This window comes from Mchenga conophoros, linkage group LG3 (assembly GCF_057382185.1).
Source record: "Mchenga conophoros isolate Kocher_MC1m ecotype Shallow Benthic linkage group LG3, M_conophoros_male_GT1.1, whole genome shotgun sequence".
Lineage (NCBI taxonomy): Eukaryota > Metazoa > Chordata > Actinopteri > Cichliformes > Cichlidae > Mchenga > Mchenga conophoros.
This window is the reverse complement of record NC_140528.1, coordinates 54,886,688-54,905,078: the sequence shown is the minus strand read 5'-3', so window position 1 is coordinate 54,905,078 and position 18,391 is coordinate 54,886,688. Positions and strand designations below refer to the sequence as shown.

General features: G+C 37.7%; 1 protein-coding gene across 4 annotated transcripts in view; it reads left to right on the top strand.

The window, feature by feature from the left end:
• The window catches only part of LOC146579554 (uncharacterized), a 50,586-nt gene that overhangs the window by 9,574 nt on the left and 22,621 nt on the right, over nt 1-18,391 (top strand). For 3 of the 4 annotated variants that reach the window (XM_085263357.1, XM_085263364.1, XM_085263350.1), the window contains exons 3-22: nt 3,863-3,924; nt 4,622-4,660; nt 4,785-5,051; nt 5,501-5,784; nt 6,195-6,412; nt 6,703-6,837; nt 9,606-9,704; nt 9,866-9,927; nt 10,017-12,289; nt 12,657-12,848; nt 12,950-12,984; nt 13,382-13,513; nt 13,714-13,842; nt 14,597-14,635; nt 14,753-14,881; nt 14,987-15,113; nt 15,851-16,021; nt 16,118-16,149; nt 16,688-16,852; nt 16,990-17,124. In XM_085263357.1, the coding sequence (XP_085119483.1) occupies nt 3,863-3,924; nt 4,622-4,660; nt 4,785-5,051; nt 5,501-5,784; nt 6,195-6,412; nt 6,703-6,837; nt 9,606-9,704; nt 9,866-9,927; nt 10,017-12,289; nt 12,657-12,848; nt 12,950-12,984; nt 13,382-13,513; nt 13,714-13,842; nt 14,597-14,635; nt 14,753-14,881; nt 14,987-15,113; nt 15,851-16,021; nt 16,118-16,149; nt 16,688-16,852; nt 16,990-17,124 (4,725 nt within the window). The remainder of the gene's footprint in view (nt 1-3,862; nt 3,925-4,621; nt 4,661-4,784; nt 5,052-5,500; nt 5,785-6,194; nt 6,413-6,702; nt 6,838-9,605; nt 9,705-9,865; nt 9,928-10,016; nt 12,290-12,656; nt 12,849-12,949; nt 12,985-13,381; nt 13,514-13,713; nt 13,843-14,596; nt 14,636-14,752; nt 14,882-14,986; nt 15,114-15,850; nt 16,022-16,117; nt 16,150-16,687; nt 16,853-16,989; nt 17,125-18,391) is intronic. The other variant, XM_085263360.1, reaches the window with a different exon arrangement.

Here is an 18,391-nt window from a genome sequence, read left to right as displayed (position 1 = left end):
AAATGGTATTGAGCAATAGTTCTCCAGGCTTTATGAAGGACTTTCAAAGATTGTCTTTGGACATTGGCTGCTTTTTCACTCATTTCACTCCAGTTCTTGTACCAAACAATTTTCAGAGGAATGTTTTTTGTTTGTTTGTTAAACCAGTTAACACTGATCTATGAATGATTCAACCAATAAAAAAAATCCAGCAAGCCCACAGGTTGAACCACTAGTGTGTCTACACAAAACCGATAACTAGGCAACTAATTCTTTTTAAATTGTAATTTTACGCACTTTGTCAGCTTGTTGCAGAAATACATTTTTAGTTAAATACATGTAAATTGCCAAAGATAACACTTTCTGACCACTGCAGAACGTGTAGTGGTTTTGCGCCAAAAAGATGATTCCAAAAGAGCCATTAGCCAAAACCTTAGCATGTGTCCTTAAAATATTTTGAGGAAGCTGGACAAGTGCAAGAAAAGAGAAGTGACAGTATTGGAAAAACTATTTAAAGCAGATAAACAGTACCTGAAAGTCATGTCCTTCAGAGACAGGAGGAAAAAAAAAGACCTGCAACATGCATGTGGCCCTTCAGTTGAACAATCTCCTGTTCACTGAAGCCTCATCATGGTCTCAGTGGAAGGGTGGCTGTCAAGAACCTTTTTTAATAACATCTGGTGGTCAGAGGGCCAGGTGGCGCCAGTGTCCAGCAGCCTCTCCTCTGTCAGTGCGCCCCGGGGTGGGTGTGGCTACAATGTAGCTTGCCATCAACAGTGTGTCAATGTGTGTGTGACTGGGTGGATGACTGAATGTAGTGTAAAGCGCTTTGGGGTCCTTAGGGACTAAGTAAAGCGCTATACAAATGCAGGCCATTTAACAATTTACCATTCCAAATATTGGTATCCAGATGTTATTAAAAACTCTTGTCTTGCCCTCATAAAGTTTATTTCTATCCGATTGTTCAGTCTGACGTCACTAGCCGTGTCTGGGTCTAAACTCCGCTGCAGGTCCATATATCAAACGATCACTATGGCATTACTAAGAGTTGAAAAACTGTCTAAAGTCTTTCATCTTTAATAAAATGATCAGCGTTCTGCTCTACCAGGTGTAACAATTGAGTTTAACATAGAGCTGGGCGATAGAACGATAACGATATGTATCGCGATATAACTTTTACTCGATAGAGAAATTAAGCTATCGCGATAGACCTCGCCGCTCTTGTCCTCTTTAAAAAAAAAAAAAAAAAAAGGTCAGCCAATCCAAATTAAGTAGCGCAGAGCCGAACCAATCACAGCCGCAGCGTCACGTCGCGTGACTTGTTACGTACAGCACAAGTGCCAAGCCGCACGTGTGTTTGTTTGGGAAGCAGCCAGCGGGTAATGGAGCTAGCGCATAATGGAGGAAATGAGTGTGCCGACTAGAAAAATCAACCGAGTGTGACCGAAGAGAAAACAGATGATGGTTCCAATGCCGGAGAGATTGTCGAACGGAAGAGCCATAGAAGTTCCGTAGTGTGAAGGTATTTCGGCTATTTCAAGTCTGACAAAAACAGAGTAGCGTGCACTGTAAATTGTGCCGAAAGCAAGTCTGGAAATACAATAAACTGGTGCATGCGTCACACTGTGCGCCACGTTATTGTTTCGGTTAAATGAATTTCTACAATACTGTTACTGTTCTACTCTCTGCAGTGTTTAAATGCTTACATATACACACACAGTTACTGTCCGTCCACGCATACGACTCGGTTCTGCTTCTATGCCCCAGCTTTGTTTACTTTTTCCCACCGAGGCTTCTAGACTTCTGATTGGCCAACATTTCTGCATGGTTAGGAATCTAGCGCCACCTGCTGCTTTGGCATGTTCATAGCAGCGTTTTCCTTCATTTCTGCTTTTATGTGTGGACGGGATTATTTTTTAAAACGAAAACGGAAAATCTCCGTTTTCAAAAATGCCCGTGTACGTGTGGACGTAGCCTCAGTCTCTGACTGGAAGCGCTAATTCGGCTTTTGTCAGACTAAAGTAACTGTTAAAAGTGTTTGAAAAGCTAAGCTATACAACAAGGAGAGATTGAGAATTTCCTTTTAGTTCTCAGTTTATTTGATATTGACAAAAGTTAGTCAGTTTTGTCTGTTCTTCTGTAAAACAAACTAAGATTTATTTTTAGAATTAATACTTTGTTTCTAAGTGGAATTGACAATTTAGTCTGTTTCATTTGTTCTATTTTGAAACTTAAACGCTTTAGCGGCTGCCTTTTGTGTAGTTTGCAATATTTGCCTTTATTTATCTGAAAAAGTCTCATGTTCCTTAAGTACATCTACCCTGTTGAACTTATTATGGGAAATAAATATTTAAATCAAAACAAGCTGCTGATTATTTCACATTTTACTTGTGAGCAACGGCACATTTAAATCTTACAAATATAGTTATTTGGCTTATATCGTGATAGATATCGTTATCGCCTGAAATGAAAAAAACATATCGTGATATGAAAAAATCTCATATCGCCCAGCTCTAGTTTAACATCCAGGCATCCATGAAAACGGAATTTATGACATTTAACGGAGTTAGAAGTTAGAAGCTAGCGAGCTAACTCCCTGCTATCTAAATACAATATAGCATGTCCTGACTGCGGGGTTTTGGAAACAAATTAAAACGTACAGCTCTGTTATCACTTCCAGCATAAATGAAGACAGAAAACTAAACAGCAGTGACGTTTGTAGGGTTACTGAAGTTTGGCTAGCTGGTATATAATGATGTGCTATGTGACCGCTAGCGACACAGCTATGTTAGCATAATATAAACAAGCTAACTTTTTTCCACTCGATAAAAGTTAACGTGAGTGTTCTCGGTGGTCAGGAACAAATGTAATCGCATGGCAGGATGCTGTAAAAGGACCAAACTTCAGCCAGGAGAACAACTGAGACAATCCATCCACAATACGAGGTTAGTCATTCATATACTGCTGCATGGGCTGGGCTGTAGTTGCATCCTAAGGTTTTAAAAACTGAGCTTAAATAAATGATTACTGGTAATAAAAGCAGAGGGAGGTCAACAGTGATCACTGACTGTTTTAGGAGCTTTTTGAGATAAAATAGAAGAAAATACAAAACATTAAACATGTTAACAACACAAAAGCCATATTAAACGCAGACTACTTTAGACTCGGAAGTAGGATTCGTCGCGTCATCACTGAACAACCGGATATTGCTTGCAGACTTTCAGTGAGTCCTTGTAGTTACTTCCTGTTTTAGTATAAATAAACAAGGGGTTCAAGACTTTGGCATACTACTGTGCTATAAAATGAAAACCCCCAATGCGAGACCTTTAGAAAAAGGGGGATGGGTCTTCTTCTTTGACTGCCCAAATACCAATTACAGGTGGGGTTTTTTTTTTTTGTTGTTTTTGTTTTTTGTTTTCCATTTCCATCCAGACCTGACCTCTGCTGAAATGACATCAAACCTCAGGACTCATTTTTATTGACACATTCACACATAGGACAGAAGAGACCTATGTTGCAGAATCAAGAGTCCTGCAAGACTTTTTACATTTCTGTATTTTTTTTTTGTTTTGTTACTAAATCCATGACTGTGGTCTTCCATGCCATCCTATTTGGTGTTGTTTATAAATATGCTAAATTATTCAATCTTTAAGGATTTTGTCTTTATAGATTTATCATACTTGTATGTACATTTATTGCTTTCCACTATGGCTTATGAACAGTCAGCTGATGTCCAAACTTTGAAAGAAGTCTAAAGGCTGCTGTGAATGCTAAGTACATTGGTTGTCAGATGGTTAGAAAAAACGTCACCCGAGCGGTTGTGGTTGTTAATACTTTTGCTATGACAATGAGGCCCATCTAAAATGTTTGTTCTGACTACTAGGAATGGCTCCTTCACCAGAATACCAGCTTTCACCTTGACAACTGCAAACTTCTTCGGAAACGGTCAGTCTTTTCTTCTTTTAACTTTTTCTTTAACTGGGGATGTCTGAACACGTTTTGGCCTAACGTTTCAGTGGATTACTGAACAGAATGAGTGGTTGTAACGTTATAAAGTCTTTCGTAGCATTGTTCCTGATGCTTTGGAGTTAGTAGTTTAGATGGGTAGTATATCCTCTATAGCAGTGGTCCCCAACCTTTTTTGCGCCACGGACCGGTTTTTGCCCGACAATATTTTTCACGGACCGGCCTTTAAGGTGTCGCGGATAAATACAACAAAATAAAACAAGTACCAGTATCGAAAAAAAAGATTTATTCATAAAACACCTGAAAAGACCCAGGAAAACAGAGTTAACGATAAAAACGACAACAAAATAACGCTAAAAACCCTGAAAATCATACATTTCACATCTGAGCCTCAACTCTCGTGGCCCGGGGGTTGGGGACTGCTGCTCTATAGCTTGTTGAAGAGGTAATCAAAATCAGTTTTAAAAATTGTAAGGTGAGCTACTTTTCTCAAGCAACATTGTTAATAGGGTTGATCTGCCAGGGTTAATTGATCCCTCGAGAAATCATGCTTTTAAGATTGATTAGTAGTTGCAGAAATCTACATTTTTAAAACATTTGCTGTTTTAATAGATTTTTGATTTCCCTTATATTTTTATATTTATTTATTTATTTATTTATTTATTTATTTTGACAGATATCCACAGTGGGATGGTAAAGTACTGACGTACCAAAGGTAAAAGTCTTTGTCTTTTGGGAAATTAAAAGTACAGCAGCTTTGCAGGGTTTTGTTTGTTTGTTTTTTTACAGTTATTTATAGTTTCTTTTTCTTTTTTTTAAACCTCTGTTGCTCTTATTAGTGCTTCAAATACAGGAAAGAAGTCCTCGTCCTCCACCTCTGGCAAAACTTCCCAGCATCGTCATCAGAAAACCAGGCGTGAGAGTCATTCCCGTTCTCGCTCACACAGCCCACGTCGCCGCCTTGGTTTGGATGGCAGAAGGCCTAAACATGGAAGCTATTTATGCTCTCGCTCAAAGAGCCCTCACCACCACTACAGCTCTGGGGAGAGAAGAGAGAAACTCAGTAGTGGATCACAAACGCCAAACAGCTCCAGACGTGCTCGCAGGTCCGATTTAAAAAAATAAAAAAATAAAAAAATAAAAGATTTCCATTCCAGTGAATTGTATCATGGCATCAGTGTTAGGTTTGATCTTTTTATCCTTACTGGATTTGTAATAGAAATTTTTCTTTGAGGTATTTCATTGGCAGTTTTGAAAATGTCCTTATTGAAAGGATTGAAAAGGGTCAAGAGGAGCAAAAAGGCATGTTGGACACAGTTCATGCCACAAATGTTCCACCCAAACCTAAAGCTTCAGAAAATAAGCCTGATGAGACCTTCAAGACTCCCAAAAGTGATATAAATGTTCAAGAATCTGCAGTTATGCCGGAAGACAGAGCAAGAAATGCGTCTGCTTCTGAAATGAAGCAGCAGACAGAATTAGCCAAAGCTGAGACAAAAGAGGCCAGTCATACTGAACCACTTTTTGAAAAAAATGTTTGATTCTTACTTTCTAGGTCCCGGTCTCGTTCCTTCTCCCCACGGAAGGACTATCTTGCCTCCTTGCATTATCAATCACATTCAAGGAGCCGTGAAAGACGATCCTCACCGAAAAGGAGAGATGGGAAACAGTTACTACAAAAGAGGAGTGATGAAAGACGATTGCTGACAAGGAGACAAGATGATAAGCGTTTGCCACTGAGCAGAAGTCATAAGAGCTCATCATCAGAAAAGAGGCCTCAACAAAAGAAGTTGGACAGCAGTACAAAAAGACTTGCTAAACAGCTGCTGGAAACCACAGGTTTGGCAGTGTGCACATACATATAACTTAAAATATACTCATAATTAATACATTTCTCCCACTTCCAAATGTATGTTTTCATCGTCAAACATAATCAAATTCATACTCCACAGCATTTTCACTATACTGCTGTGGAGTATAGTGAAAATGTTCTGTATGTATGTATGTGTGTCTGTGTGTCTGTCTGTCTGTCTATGTGATCCATAGCGACTAAGTAAAGCGCTATACAAATACAGGCCATTTACCATTTAACTTTAAAAAATAAATAAAATAACTACTGAAATTACAGAAATTTCACCTATCTCTGTTTTTTTTTTTTTAATAAAACACTCCAACTGACAGGATAACCTTCTCTGTTTAGACATATGAACCACCAAAGTGTGACTCTTTTTCCATCTTTGTCCTTCTAGGTCTCCACTCTTTGTCAAAAAAGTCTGACCTGGAGGCCATAGCTGAAACAATCGCTCCTGTCATACTGGCTGAGCTAGCCAAGATGAAGTCACCATTATCATTATCATCCTCTGCTTCTACATCCTCCTCCTCCTCAAAGAAGGCGAAGACCACCAAGTCATCTGAAAGTAAACCTGGACTTCATAAGAGTGAAGCAAGTACCTCTTCAAAGCCTAAGGTTGGTGTGTTTGCCAACAGTTAAGGAGTGCTAAGTAATATAGTTCCTTCTTTCATCCTCAACTTTTGGGTCTAAGGCACTGAGAAAATGTTTTGATCTGTGATAAAGGGAAAAGAAAGAAACAATTAAAAGAAAAGTTTTCCTTATGACTAACAGGACTCGTCGACAGACAAGGATGTGTTTGTCTACACCAAACAAATTATAAACGGAACTAGTTTCAATCATTCACAGTCAAGTCTATAGTTAGTTACTGATTTTTTTTTTTTTTTTTTTTTTGTCTGTTTGCACAGGCTAGTAAATCTTTTACTTCAACAATGGTCAAATTACATGGGATTGTCGAAACTTTTTCTCATGAAGACGTGGTTGCTGCTGTGGAACATTTTGGAAAAACAGAGTCCATTGTACTGTACAGGTCCAAGCTAGAGGTATGTATAGTGGGAGTAATCAGCTGATATGTTTTTGCTATAAAGGTATGTGGTACATGGAGTCATGTGAAAAAGGAAGTACACCCTTTGTCATTTCTAAGGTTTCTAAGGAAGTGTGAGCATATGGACTATTTAGGTGTGTGTTAACACAATGCCAAGGAGGAAAGACATAAGCAATGATCTTAGATAGTCAGTTATTATTATCAGTCAATCTTTATTTTTAGGCTATTTATACCACTATTTGTAGTCCACCATTCTAAAGTTAGAAAGATTCTTCACAAGTGGAAAATATTCAAAGGCAATCTTCTCAGGAGTGGACGTTCTAGTAAATTCACCCCACAGTTAGACCGTGCAATAGTAAAAGTCCAGACCTCAACCTGACTGAAATGCTTTAATTGGACCTTATGAAGGTGGTACATATGCCCTTGACCTCAATGTATGGGCTCAAATTGTGGTCATAAATATTGTGTACTTGTAAATCAGGATTTGTATGTGTAAAAAGAATTTGTGTGTGTAACAAAGATTTGTGTGCGTGTGTGTGTGTGTGTAACAAAGATTTGTGTGCGTGTGTGTGTGTGTAACAAAGATTTGTGTGTGTGTGTGTGTGTGTGTGTGTGTGTAACAAAGATTTGTGTGTGTGTGTGTGTGTGTGTGTGTGTGTGTAACAAAGATTTGTGTGTGTGTGTGTAACAAAGATTTGTGTGTGTGTGTGTAACAAAGATTTGTGTGTGTGTGTGTGTGTGTGTGTAACAAAGATTTGTGTGTGTGTGTGTGTGTGTGTAACAAAGATTTGTGTGTGCGTGTGTGTGTAACAAAGATTTGTGTGTGCGTGTGTGTGTGTGTGCGTGTGTGTGTGTGTGCGTGTGTGTGTGTGTAACAAAGATTTGTGTGTGTGTGTGTGTGTAACAAAGATTTGTGTGTGTGTGTGTAACAAAGATTTGTGTGTGTGTGTGTGTGTGTGTGTGTGTGTAACAAAGATTTGTGTGTGCGTGTGTGTGTGTGTGTAACAAAGATTTGTGTGTGTGTAACAAAGATTTGTGTGTGTGTGTGTGTGTGTGTGTGTGTGTGTGTGTGTGTAACAAAGATTTGTGTATGGACTTAGGCAAAAAACTACGTGAGAAAGTCTGCACTCAAGTTTCAAGTTACAAGTACGGATTTTGACCCTATTTTTCTTCCTTTGATCTGATTGGCCAATGTCATGTCAATCACAAATTTAACTATCCAATCAGAGAACAGATGGGTTTGGCTGTTTGAGGGGTGCTTTTTTGAACTGCAGGTCCTTGAACGGAATAAATGCCCTTTTACATGCCAGCCCAGGTTTTCCTTCATCACCAGGAAAACAGTCTGTGGTGGTCTGAGTTTTTTGATTTTTGTGTCACAGGTTTACATGCTTAATACAGGGATCTCCTGAACCTTTTCAACAGCGCTGCAAACCTCCGGCGGGGGGGGGGCAGTGTTGTGAAAATGACAGTCTTCACTAGTGGGGATAATTACAAAGCTGTCCTTCGTTATGAATGAGCATACATGTTTTTATTGAACATTTGAAGAACCAGCAAAAAAAAAAACTCTTGAAAAGAAAAAAAATTAGAGATAGAAACGACAAGGAGCAGGTGCATCTAGTACAGGTAGAGCTGCTGCAACAACCCACAGAGCCCAGCAGCCAGTGCAACAAATTCTGGATCCCTGGCTTTTAGTTAGCAGTTAGCATTAGCAGCACATGCTGCGTCCGATGTGAAAGGACCTTTATGCTGCGCACTGTGACTCACAGCAATGGTCCCGGGTCAGCCCTGACGTTGTGTTAAACTAATCCTAAAGTAATAATGGTATTTCTAACCACTGATATACCACAACTTTATCCTTTCAGCTGCTGAAAGTTAGGGGACCTAGCTTCTACCAGATATTTATATAGAGATCTTCCAGCTTCAAACTATTACCCTTCAAGGACGTGCAGTTCAAAAAAGCACCCCTCAAACAGCCAAACCCATCTGTTCTCTGATTGGATAGTTAAATTTGTGATTGACATGACATTGGCCAATCAGATCAAAGGAAGAAAAATAGGGTCAAAATCCGTACTTGTAACTTGAAACTTGAGTGCAGACTTTCTCACGTAGTTTTTTGGCTAAGTCCACACACAAATCTTTTTTACACACACACACAAATTCTTTTAACACACAAATCTTTTTTACGCACACACAAATTCTTTTTACACATACAAATCCTGATTTACAAGTACAAAATATTTATGACCATAATTTGAGCCCATATCAACCTGCTCTTTCTCTTTTACATGACTGAAAGTTTTACAATAACCTAACATAACTCTGAGTTACATAAACATATATAGAAGTGCCCTTGTTCTGTTTTTGGTTATTGCTTTGCTGTTTGGTTGGGGATTATCCAAGCAGCAAAACATGCTTTTCATCCCAAAAAATCTCTTTTTATGAGCAATATTTGACAGTTCAGGCTTGTGTAAAAAAACATGCCATTACATGATTTGAAGTGCTGTTTTAGAAGAGAAGATTTAAAAAAACAAAACAAAAAAACAACCTATACCTAATTAAAATTTAGTTTAGTTGATTGCTGTTATGTCTGCTTGTTTTTGAACCACTGTTTTGTGCTGGTCTTGGTACTGAATGTGAATGTGGTCTCTGGCTAATTTGCCCCACATGGTAAATCTGACCTTTAGTTTGTGAATATAGTGGGGACATAGTCTAGATGGTTGAAATAATCCCAATGATTTCACTTTGTGTGTTTATTTGCACACGTAGGCAAAAGTGAATTTCATGAAAGAAGAGGATGCTCAAAAACTGAAAAAGTTAAAGAGCATCGACATAAAAGGAATACCAGTCACTGTTGTCAGAGAACAGGTATTGTACCTTTTCTGAGTTGTTTTTTAATTATGGTCAAACTGTCAAAACTTGGAATGTATTGCTGTAGCATCATTATACTGTATTTCTTTTAGTAATTTTATTATGTAATTTAATATATTATACTTTTTCATGTTTATTCAAACTAAATCTGTTTACAGAATACTGTTACAAAGAAGCCTCTTCCAACCTTTTCCAAAAAACAACAGAAGCTTCCACCGAAGTAAGATATGCTTGACATTCAGACCTTCATTTCGATTGAGATTCTCTTTGTTCCTGTCATTTGCACTTATTAAAATCTTTTCTTCACAGAAAAATCGTCAAGTCAACTAAATCTGCTTCAACTGGAAATTCTTTTAAAAAGCCGTTGTCTTTGTCATCTGGAGACAAAAAAAATACAACAGGCAAACTTGTTACTAAAGCAAAAGTCTTGGTTTCCAAAGCAAAAAGTGTCTCAACAAAACCGATTTCCAAAACCTTAAAGCAAGGCAAAGTAGCTGCAAAAGGAGCTGTAAATGTTGTTCAAGAGAAGAAAGATGCTTCAAATCTTAAAGGTTGTAATGATTCCAAAAGTTCAGGAAAGCAGCAGGGTGATGCCGTCTCAAAACAAAGACCTGCCCTCAAAAGATCTGAAAGCAATGCTAAAAGCTCTGTAGTTGCATCTAAAGATACAGTCAAGGTGGTCCAATTGTCAAAAAAGACTGTGAATCCAATTAAAGGAACTGCAATTGTCACTCGTGCAAAGGTCTTAGTTGCCCAAGCACAAACGGCCTCAACTATCGACAAACCTCAAAGTCAATTACAACAATTGGCTGCAACAGGAACTTCAACAACATTAAATGTGGAAGAAATTACTGTAAAGGGCACTAATGTTCAATCTAAAACGTCAGAAGATAAGCCTGGTGTAGAGACTTTAAAGCCACCAGAAATGGAAATGAAGTTTCAGCAGCCAACAGTGGTGAGTGAGGAGACAACCAAGGTACTTGAAACAAGAAATGCAACAGCTTCTGAAACAAAGAACCAGGCTGATGAAAAAGTTAATCAGAAGGAAAAAGAGGTCAAACACACTCAACTATTAGAGTCTGTGAATACAAAAGTCGTAGAGCCCATGGAAATTGAAAGTTTTTCCGGTAGCAAATGCTTACGAGAACCAGAGTCCTCTGAAATAGGACAAACACCACTACAGACTTTAGGGAGCTCAGCTCAAGCTGCTTTGGATACAAAGCAGACACCTGAAAGGATCGAAAAGGGTCAAGAGGAGCAAAAAGGCATGTTGGACACAGTTCATGCCACAAATGTTCCACCCAAACCTAAAGCTTCAGAAAATAAGCCTGATGAGACCTTCAAGACTCCCAAAAGTGATATAAATGTTCAAGAATCTGCAGTTATGCCGGAAGACAGAGCAAGAAATGCGTCTGCTTCTGAAATGAAGCAGCAGACAGAATTAGCCAAAGCTGAGACAAAAGAGGCCAGCCATACTGAACCACTTGATTCTGGGAATAAAAAAGTGACACAGCCCACAGAACATTTTACTGACAGAACAACTGAACTAACCGAATCCAATAAGGATCAGACACCAACCAGCACAACTCAGATTACACTTGATGTATCTCCAACAAAATATCCGATTCATACACCTCATAGAACACAGACTACCATAAAAAAAACAGAATCCTACAAGAATTCAGAGGTTCAAGAATCTGGAATAGTTCACAAAAAGAAAACCAAGATTCCTGAGACAAAAAATGTATCAGTTTCTGAAACACAGCAGCAGGCAAAATTGTTGAAAGTTGAGACAAAAGAGCCCAAACACACTGAGGATTGCTTTGAGGATACAAAGGTTCAAGATCCTGGATCTGCCAAAAATGATGTGGACGAGGCAATGGAAGTCGAACATTTTGCTGAGAAAAAGGCCTTACTAGCCAAATCGAGTGAGGGTCAGACACCAGCCAGTACAACCAAGACCACACCAACAATTGATCACCCTCAGAGACTGCAGACCAGAGCTGAGACAAAAGAGGCCAAACACAGTGAATCACTAGAATCTGGAAAAACAAAAGAGACAGAGTCCATGGAAGTTGAAAGCTCTACTGATACGACACAGACCATTGTCAAAAACACAGAAACTTTGGAGATTCAAAAATCTGCAACAGTGCTTGAAAACACAACCAAGGTTCTTGAAACAAGAAATCTCGCAGCTTCTGAAACAAAGCACCCAGTAGAATCTACCAGTGTTGATGTAGATGCAAAAGATACCAAACGTGCTGAATCACTGGAGATTGGAGCATGTAAAAAGGCCCTAGCAACCAAATTCAAGGAGAATCAACCTTCAATTGATACAGCTGACAACATACTAGATGCATCTCTACCCAAACCTTCGACCCCATTAAAGACACCACTAAAGACACCACAGACAACTATAAAAATGCCATCCTCATCACAGATCCGACAGAGTGTGATGCCAGATCCAGAGTCCACAACTGCACTAGGACAAAAAATCCTGCAAATGTCAGGAAGTTCAACTGAAGCTGCCCTGGAGGCAAAGCAGACGGTTCAGAGTGTGAACACAGTCGCACAGCAAAAAGGTATGTTTGATACCATTAAGCTTGTGAAACTGAAACTCTATATTTTAGGAATAAGTAAGGTAACAGTTAGGCACCATTATTAGCATTATTAGTTGTGACTTTAGTATTGCATGGAATATGTAGGACAGTGTTGTTGGAGACACAAAATACAGGTTGTGTCTTTGTTACTGATAATGAAAAAACATACACTCATGTTGAAAAATAGTTTTCACAGGACTCAATGCATTTCTATGAACACATTCCTACTGAGTTTGCTGCCATTTCTTTAGTTTATGTCTGCCTGTGGACATGTTCATGAGGTTTGCTTCTAAAATTCTTTTTCAAAATACTGCAATCTATCTGAATAAAACTTCTCCTCCTTTTTAAGATCTTTTGATTGCTGTGACAAGTCAAAAGGACCTGTCAAAAACTGTCAGCAATGTTTTAGCAGTGTCGACTGCAGTAGCTGCATCTTCCAAAACTGAGCCAACAGCTGCAACAGCAGGCAAGCAACAGCAAAGTTTTAGCAACCTGACTTTTGGGGAGAAGATGGAAAAGCTCATGGATAGAAATCGCCTGAGTAAGTAATGACAGAAGCCTGTATGTGGGTCATTATTTGGGGTTTTTTTGGATCAAAACTCCCATTTATTTAACTGTTTTTATGTTCACTCTACCTCGCAGATTGTTTCAAAAATAATAAAACATTGCCGTCAAAGGTAAGTTTTTTTTTTTTTCTTCTTTTTCTTAAAGGTGTGAATAACCTATCTCTCAGTTTTAGTTGTAGCGAAAAGAATAATAAAAATCTAGTAAAATATCCTTTATCAATGTTTAGCAAAAGTAATAGTGTTATCTGTATGTCTTTAAAAATTACAAATGTTTTTCCACTTTGGTAAAGATAATTTGGAAATTTAGTCAACAAACGTGACAACAAAACGTGTTTTTTGTTGTTGTTGTTTTTCAGAAATGGTGCTTTTGGCATTTCACATTTCTTTTTACAAGATAGTCATCATGCTTTTGTCTCCTGTGTTGCATTCTGCTTAATAGTTTGGGTAAGTTCACTTTCCTGAATCTTAACTTCTAATTTCTCCTTTTCCCCTCCTGTTTAAAATGAAGGTGATGTTGATCACAAACCTGCCAGAATATGAAAATAGCTGCTACACAGAGGCGGACGTTGCCAATCAGCTCACCCTATTTGAATTTGGATATCTAGAAGATGACATCTATGTTATTCCTCAAATGCGTATGGTAGGTACCAAGTTATAAATCTGCATTACTCAGTGATCCCACAGGTATATTTCTAGGTCTCTCTTTGGTTTCTTTATGTGAGGTCAGCCTACATTTTCTTGTATTTGTGTACACCAACACAGTACACAAATACACACAAGTACAGTATACAGTGCACAGTGAATAATTGGAATAATAACAAATGTGACTTTTCCTTCTAGGCTTTTGCCATTGCACCAAGTCTGATGAAGGCAAAAAAGCTTTTTCAAGCGTCAAAAGAGAAGAGTATTATTCTCAATGGGTCCACACTTTGTTTGGATTTTTTAATCCACTCCTTTCCAATGAATCCGGTACGTACTAATACAAAAATACTGTATATTGTGGCATGTTTGGAAAAAATTGCCATGCTTCTAGTGCACAATCTTGTTGATTTGGAGTTGTGGTTGCTCGTTTTCCTTTTGTTTGCTTTGTTCATTTGTCTCTTTTAATTCTATTTTTTTTTTTTTATATATATACTTTTTCAACATGTTCAAAATAAAGATTCAATCAATCAATCAATCAATCCCTGTAGATTAGTAAATAAGGCACTGAAAGGATGGTAATTAACTAAATAACTTTAAAATATTGTTTAAAGTAGGTTTTTTTTATCAATTGAATTTTTAGATTATTTAAATGTAATAGAGCATGTAAATACCATACTAAGGCCTTAAAATTTTCTTTTTTAAAAATATTTTATGTTGCCTCAAACTTCAAAGCTTCTTGGTTAACATTAGCAAAAAGCTTTTATCTATCTTGATTTCCTTGCTACAAGTTTTTAACTTGAAAATATCAAACTGTCTGTTCTTTGAATAATTATTATGATTTATTGATGATGCAACTAGATAAATTAATCTTTCGCTGCCTTTTGCTGTGCTGCGCCACAAATTGCTAAATTTGTATCAAGGAAAAAAGAAAACCCTCCAGACTGAAGTGCCTTATAAATACCACCTTACATACAATAAATGTTTGAAATGATACTACCCAAAATTAAATAAGAGAGTAAGAAATGTCTTGCCGTAGAGCGTAGTGCCTTTAACGCTGTGTTCTCTTACATTCATGTTTCAGCTTGGGTTTTATAGCACCCTGATGAATCTGGTGAATTATGTAAGTAACTTTTTTTTCTCCCCTGAATTATACATAGATTTGTAAATATAACATCAAATGAACAAACAAAAATAAACTCTTTGTATTTGTTTGAACGTTTGCTGGCTCTTCTTAAAGCAGCAGACAACTGATGATGGATCAACAGTAATCTACATCAAGAATATCTCACCAAGTGAGACCAATGATCTCAGGGAAGCTTTGGAAAAAATCGGTTCTGTCAAAAACTACCTGCCTCTCCTCAACAAGGTTAAAAACACACCTGTTCATACATTTGATTACGAGGATTTAAACAAAAAAGACATTGTTGTCTTATCTTCTCTTATCTTTCATGTTTATGCATGTCTGTTCTAGGTGTTTATTGAATTTGAGTCCATTTACGATGCTGATCGACTCGGAGTTTGGTACAGCCTCCTGAAACAGGGCTTTGCCCATAATGTCTACAGGATTAAGATACCAAGAAATGAATCCACAGCAAGACGTAAGTCTTTGTTTTTGGATAAAATAAAGCAGATGAGATGTAGATGTATGGGGAGTTACATAATAGGTAGCTAAAAATATCCTTAAGGGTAACTGGTAACCCTTATGCTGGGCATACACTGAGTGATTTTTGGCCCATTTAGAGTCGATTTTTCCGTCGTGCAACAGTTTTGGGGATCGGCCCGATTTTCACCTTAATCGTATGTCGTGCATTGTGTAGTATACATGGGGTAACGAGAAGCGACCTCGACCAGCTCCCGAGCATCAATCTTTTGGTCATAAGAAAATCAAACCTGTTTGAAATCCTGTCGGCCGTCGTGAGGGTGTCAACGCAGCCTCTCACACTGTGCACACGCAAACACAGAAATGAAGATGAAAAGAGCAGCACGGCAGTGTAGCGTGTGATCTGGACACAAGCGATGGAGGGACAACTTGTAGAACTTTGGCAAGCTCATCTGAGCCTTTATGTGGCCTCACAAAATTATCACGACCACACCAACCGTGTGCCATACATTCATACAACAGAATTAACCTTGACTTAAAATTCTGTTGCCTGCTACATTGAAAACAAAAACAAACTGCCTCAGCAGCTAGTCACTATTTTTTTTTTTTTATATATGTTAAATATCTTAAAATAATTGGAATGATATGATGGTAAATAGGAAATGTCAAAATCAAAGCATTTAATAAATTAAAATAAAGCTCTCTTTTTTTTTTTTTTTCGTTTTGTTTGTGCAGCACCTAGACTGGCAGCGAAAGCTTTGCCAGACAGCAAGGTTGTCACTGAAGGGGCAACAATCCCAACAGCAAATTTTGGCGTTCCTCAGGGAAGCATTTCACCATTTTGGGTTACAATGAAAACGTATCCCTTTTTGTTCCCTACCACATCTCCTTGGTTTGTCATCCCAGGTGAGAAAAACAAATTAAACTAGAACTTAACTCCAGATTCAAAATGTAGGAAATAAGTGGCTCTTACATGTGACTCTGTTTATTTTTGACTTATAGATTTTGTGACGGTCCAGCTGACAAAAAAACAGGTAAGCACTTTTTTTTTTTAAATTTTTTTTTTTTATATAAATTCTCCAATCTGCTCAAGTAACAAGAAAATTGTAATTTTAATTACTTGTGATAAGATATTGTTTACCAACTAGATATAACATTTGGCTAAGAAAGTGGTTTGAAAATTGTTTGCATAACCACCCTTGGAAGTTTGGAGAAACTGGCTGAATCTTAATCTGCAAATGCTTCTCTTTGAACCAACTTTTGTCATTTTCTTCTTAATTGCTAAAGAAATAATGTTGTAATGCTTTTGAGTCAATCACCAATCCAATCACCCCTGATCTCCAGTTCTAAGCTCCATGCTCCTCATTTTGATATGAATATATATCAAATCTGCATTTTTATCCCATGTTCATTACATTCTGAAAATCTGTGCTTAATTATGTAAAATGTCATGAACTGTTTTCAGTATCAAATAGCATAAAATAGTTAATGACTTTATCAAAGGAAGCACAATGTGCAGGTGTTGCCTCTGCTTTTTTTCCCCCCTCTTTGAATTAACTTTGTGTCCTATAGAAAAACCGTCCTCCAGGCTCTGTTTTCCCCCACATTATGCTGACCGGTTTGCCAGAAGGGAACTACCGACACGAGGATGTCGCCAAGCTGGTGTGGCACCATTTCCCTGTTCATAATCTTCATACTCTGTACTACAAGATCATCGTTTTATCACTGCAGAGGAGGGTGAGGAATAGATGCTGAAGACTGACACAAGCACAGACATTTTAATATTCCTCATTTGTTTTTGTTTTTTTAAATCAAACAAAGCTTTATTGAAAACTTTTATTTTTATCTGAGGCTTTTTCTATCCTAACCTACAGGCCTTCGTGTACTTCAGTGACTGGAATGCCTGTACCAGTTTTGTTCAACTGCACAGGAAAAATCCTATTTCTGTCGGAGGTCAGATACTCAATATCCACTTCGTGTTACAGGACATGCATCCTGGATCCACTGAGGTATGGAAAGCTCCGTCCAAAACTTTGATGTGTTATTCGGTCTGTTATTTTGCTGAACTATGATCAAATCATAGGGAAGATGGTTGGATGATAGTTGGAGACTGGCACAACCAAAACCATTGCGACTTTGTACAATGAACTTGCAGTCTTGTTGCCTTTGATGTAGTTTATTCAAAGGTGGGGACCAGGGCTGTGGCCACGCGCAGTCAGTTACCATCTTTGGCGTATCAAGACTGCGACAAAAAAAAACAAACTATAAGGCAGAGTCAGTGAATCATTTTGTGAATTAATGGGTTTAAGTTAGCAATTACATGCAGTCTGTTCATGATAATACACTGATTAACTGTTACGTAGTATAAACATACAAATTCACCTCAATTTCTTAACTTTAGAGTCCAGCTAGAATCTGAAATAAATTTTTATCTTGTTCCTGCAGGATTTCAATTTAACTACAAAATAACATACATGCTTGATAACTTTGCCTTTATATGGGACTATAACCTGAATGCAACCAGTTGACAACCATCTCCAAAAGTTGATTCTGTTCATCTGGACGTAGCGTTTTCAGTGGGAGAAACGTTTCGTCACTCATCCAAGTGACTTCTTCAGTCTCAGCTGACTGCAGGTTTCCCCAATCTTATAAACAGTACATTTGCATAATGACTGAAACCAGCCCACTGATATGGAACGCCAGGACTGCCATAATGAATTAATTAAATACACCATTAAATAATTAATTAAATGTGGCAATAATTAATTAAAATTGGAATTAATTAATTAAATAAATAGTTATGACACATGTAATTAATTAATTATTGACACATTTAATTAATTATTTATGTATTTCACATTTTAATTAATTATTGACACATTTAATTAATTATTGACACATTTAATTAATTATTGACACATTTAATTAATTATGTATTTCACATTTTAATTAATTATTGACACATTTAATTAATTATTTAATGATATATTTATTTATTTCATTTTGGCAGTCCTGGCGCCTGGCTCTCATCTTGAAATAATTGTATCTGTCAGCCTCACCCATCAAACTCAGGGGGCGGGGTTAACGCTGATCGAGTCAAAACCATTGCTTTGGCCTGGTGGCCATTGTTTCTAGCACACAACAACCTGCATGTAGAAGCTAACAGAACTGAACTTTGAAAAACCCTGTTTGTGTGTCACCAAATACCGTTTTAATATTTTTTTAGCCGAGAATGTAGTGGTTTAATCTTCATGTGTCTGGTCGGTTTGTCAAGAT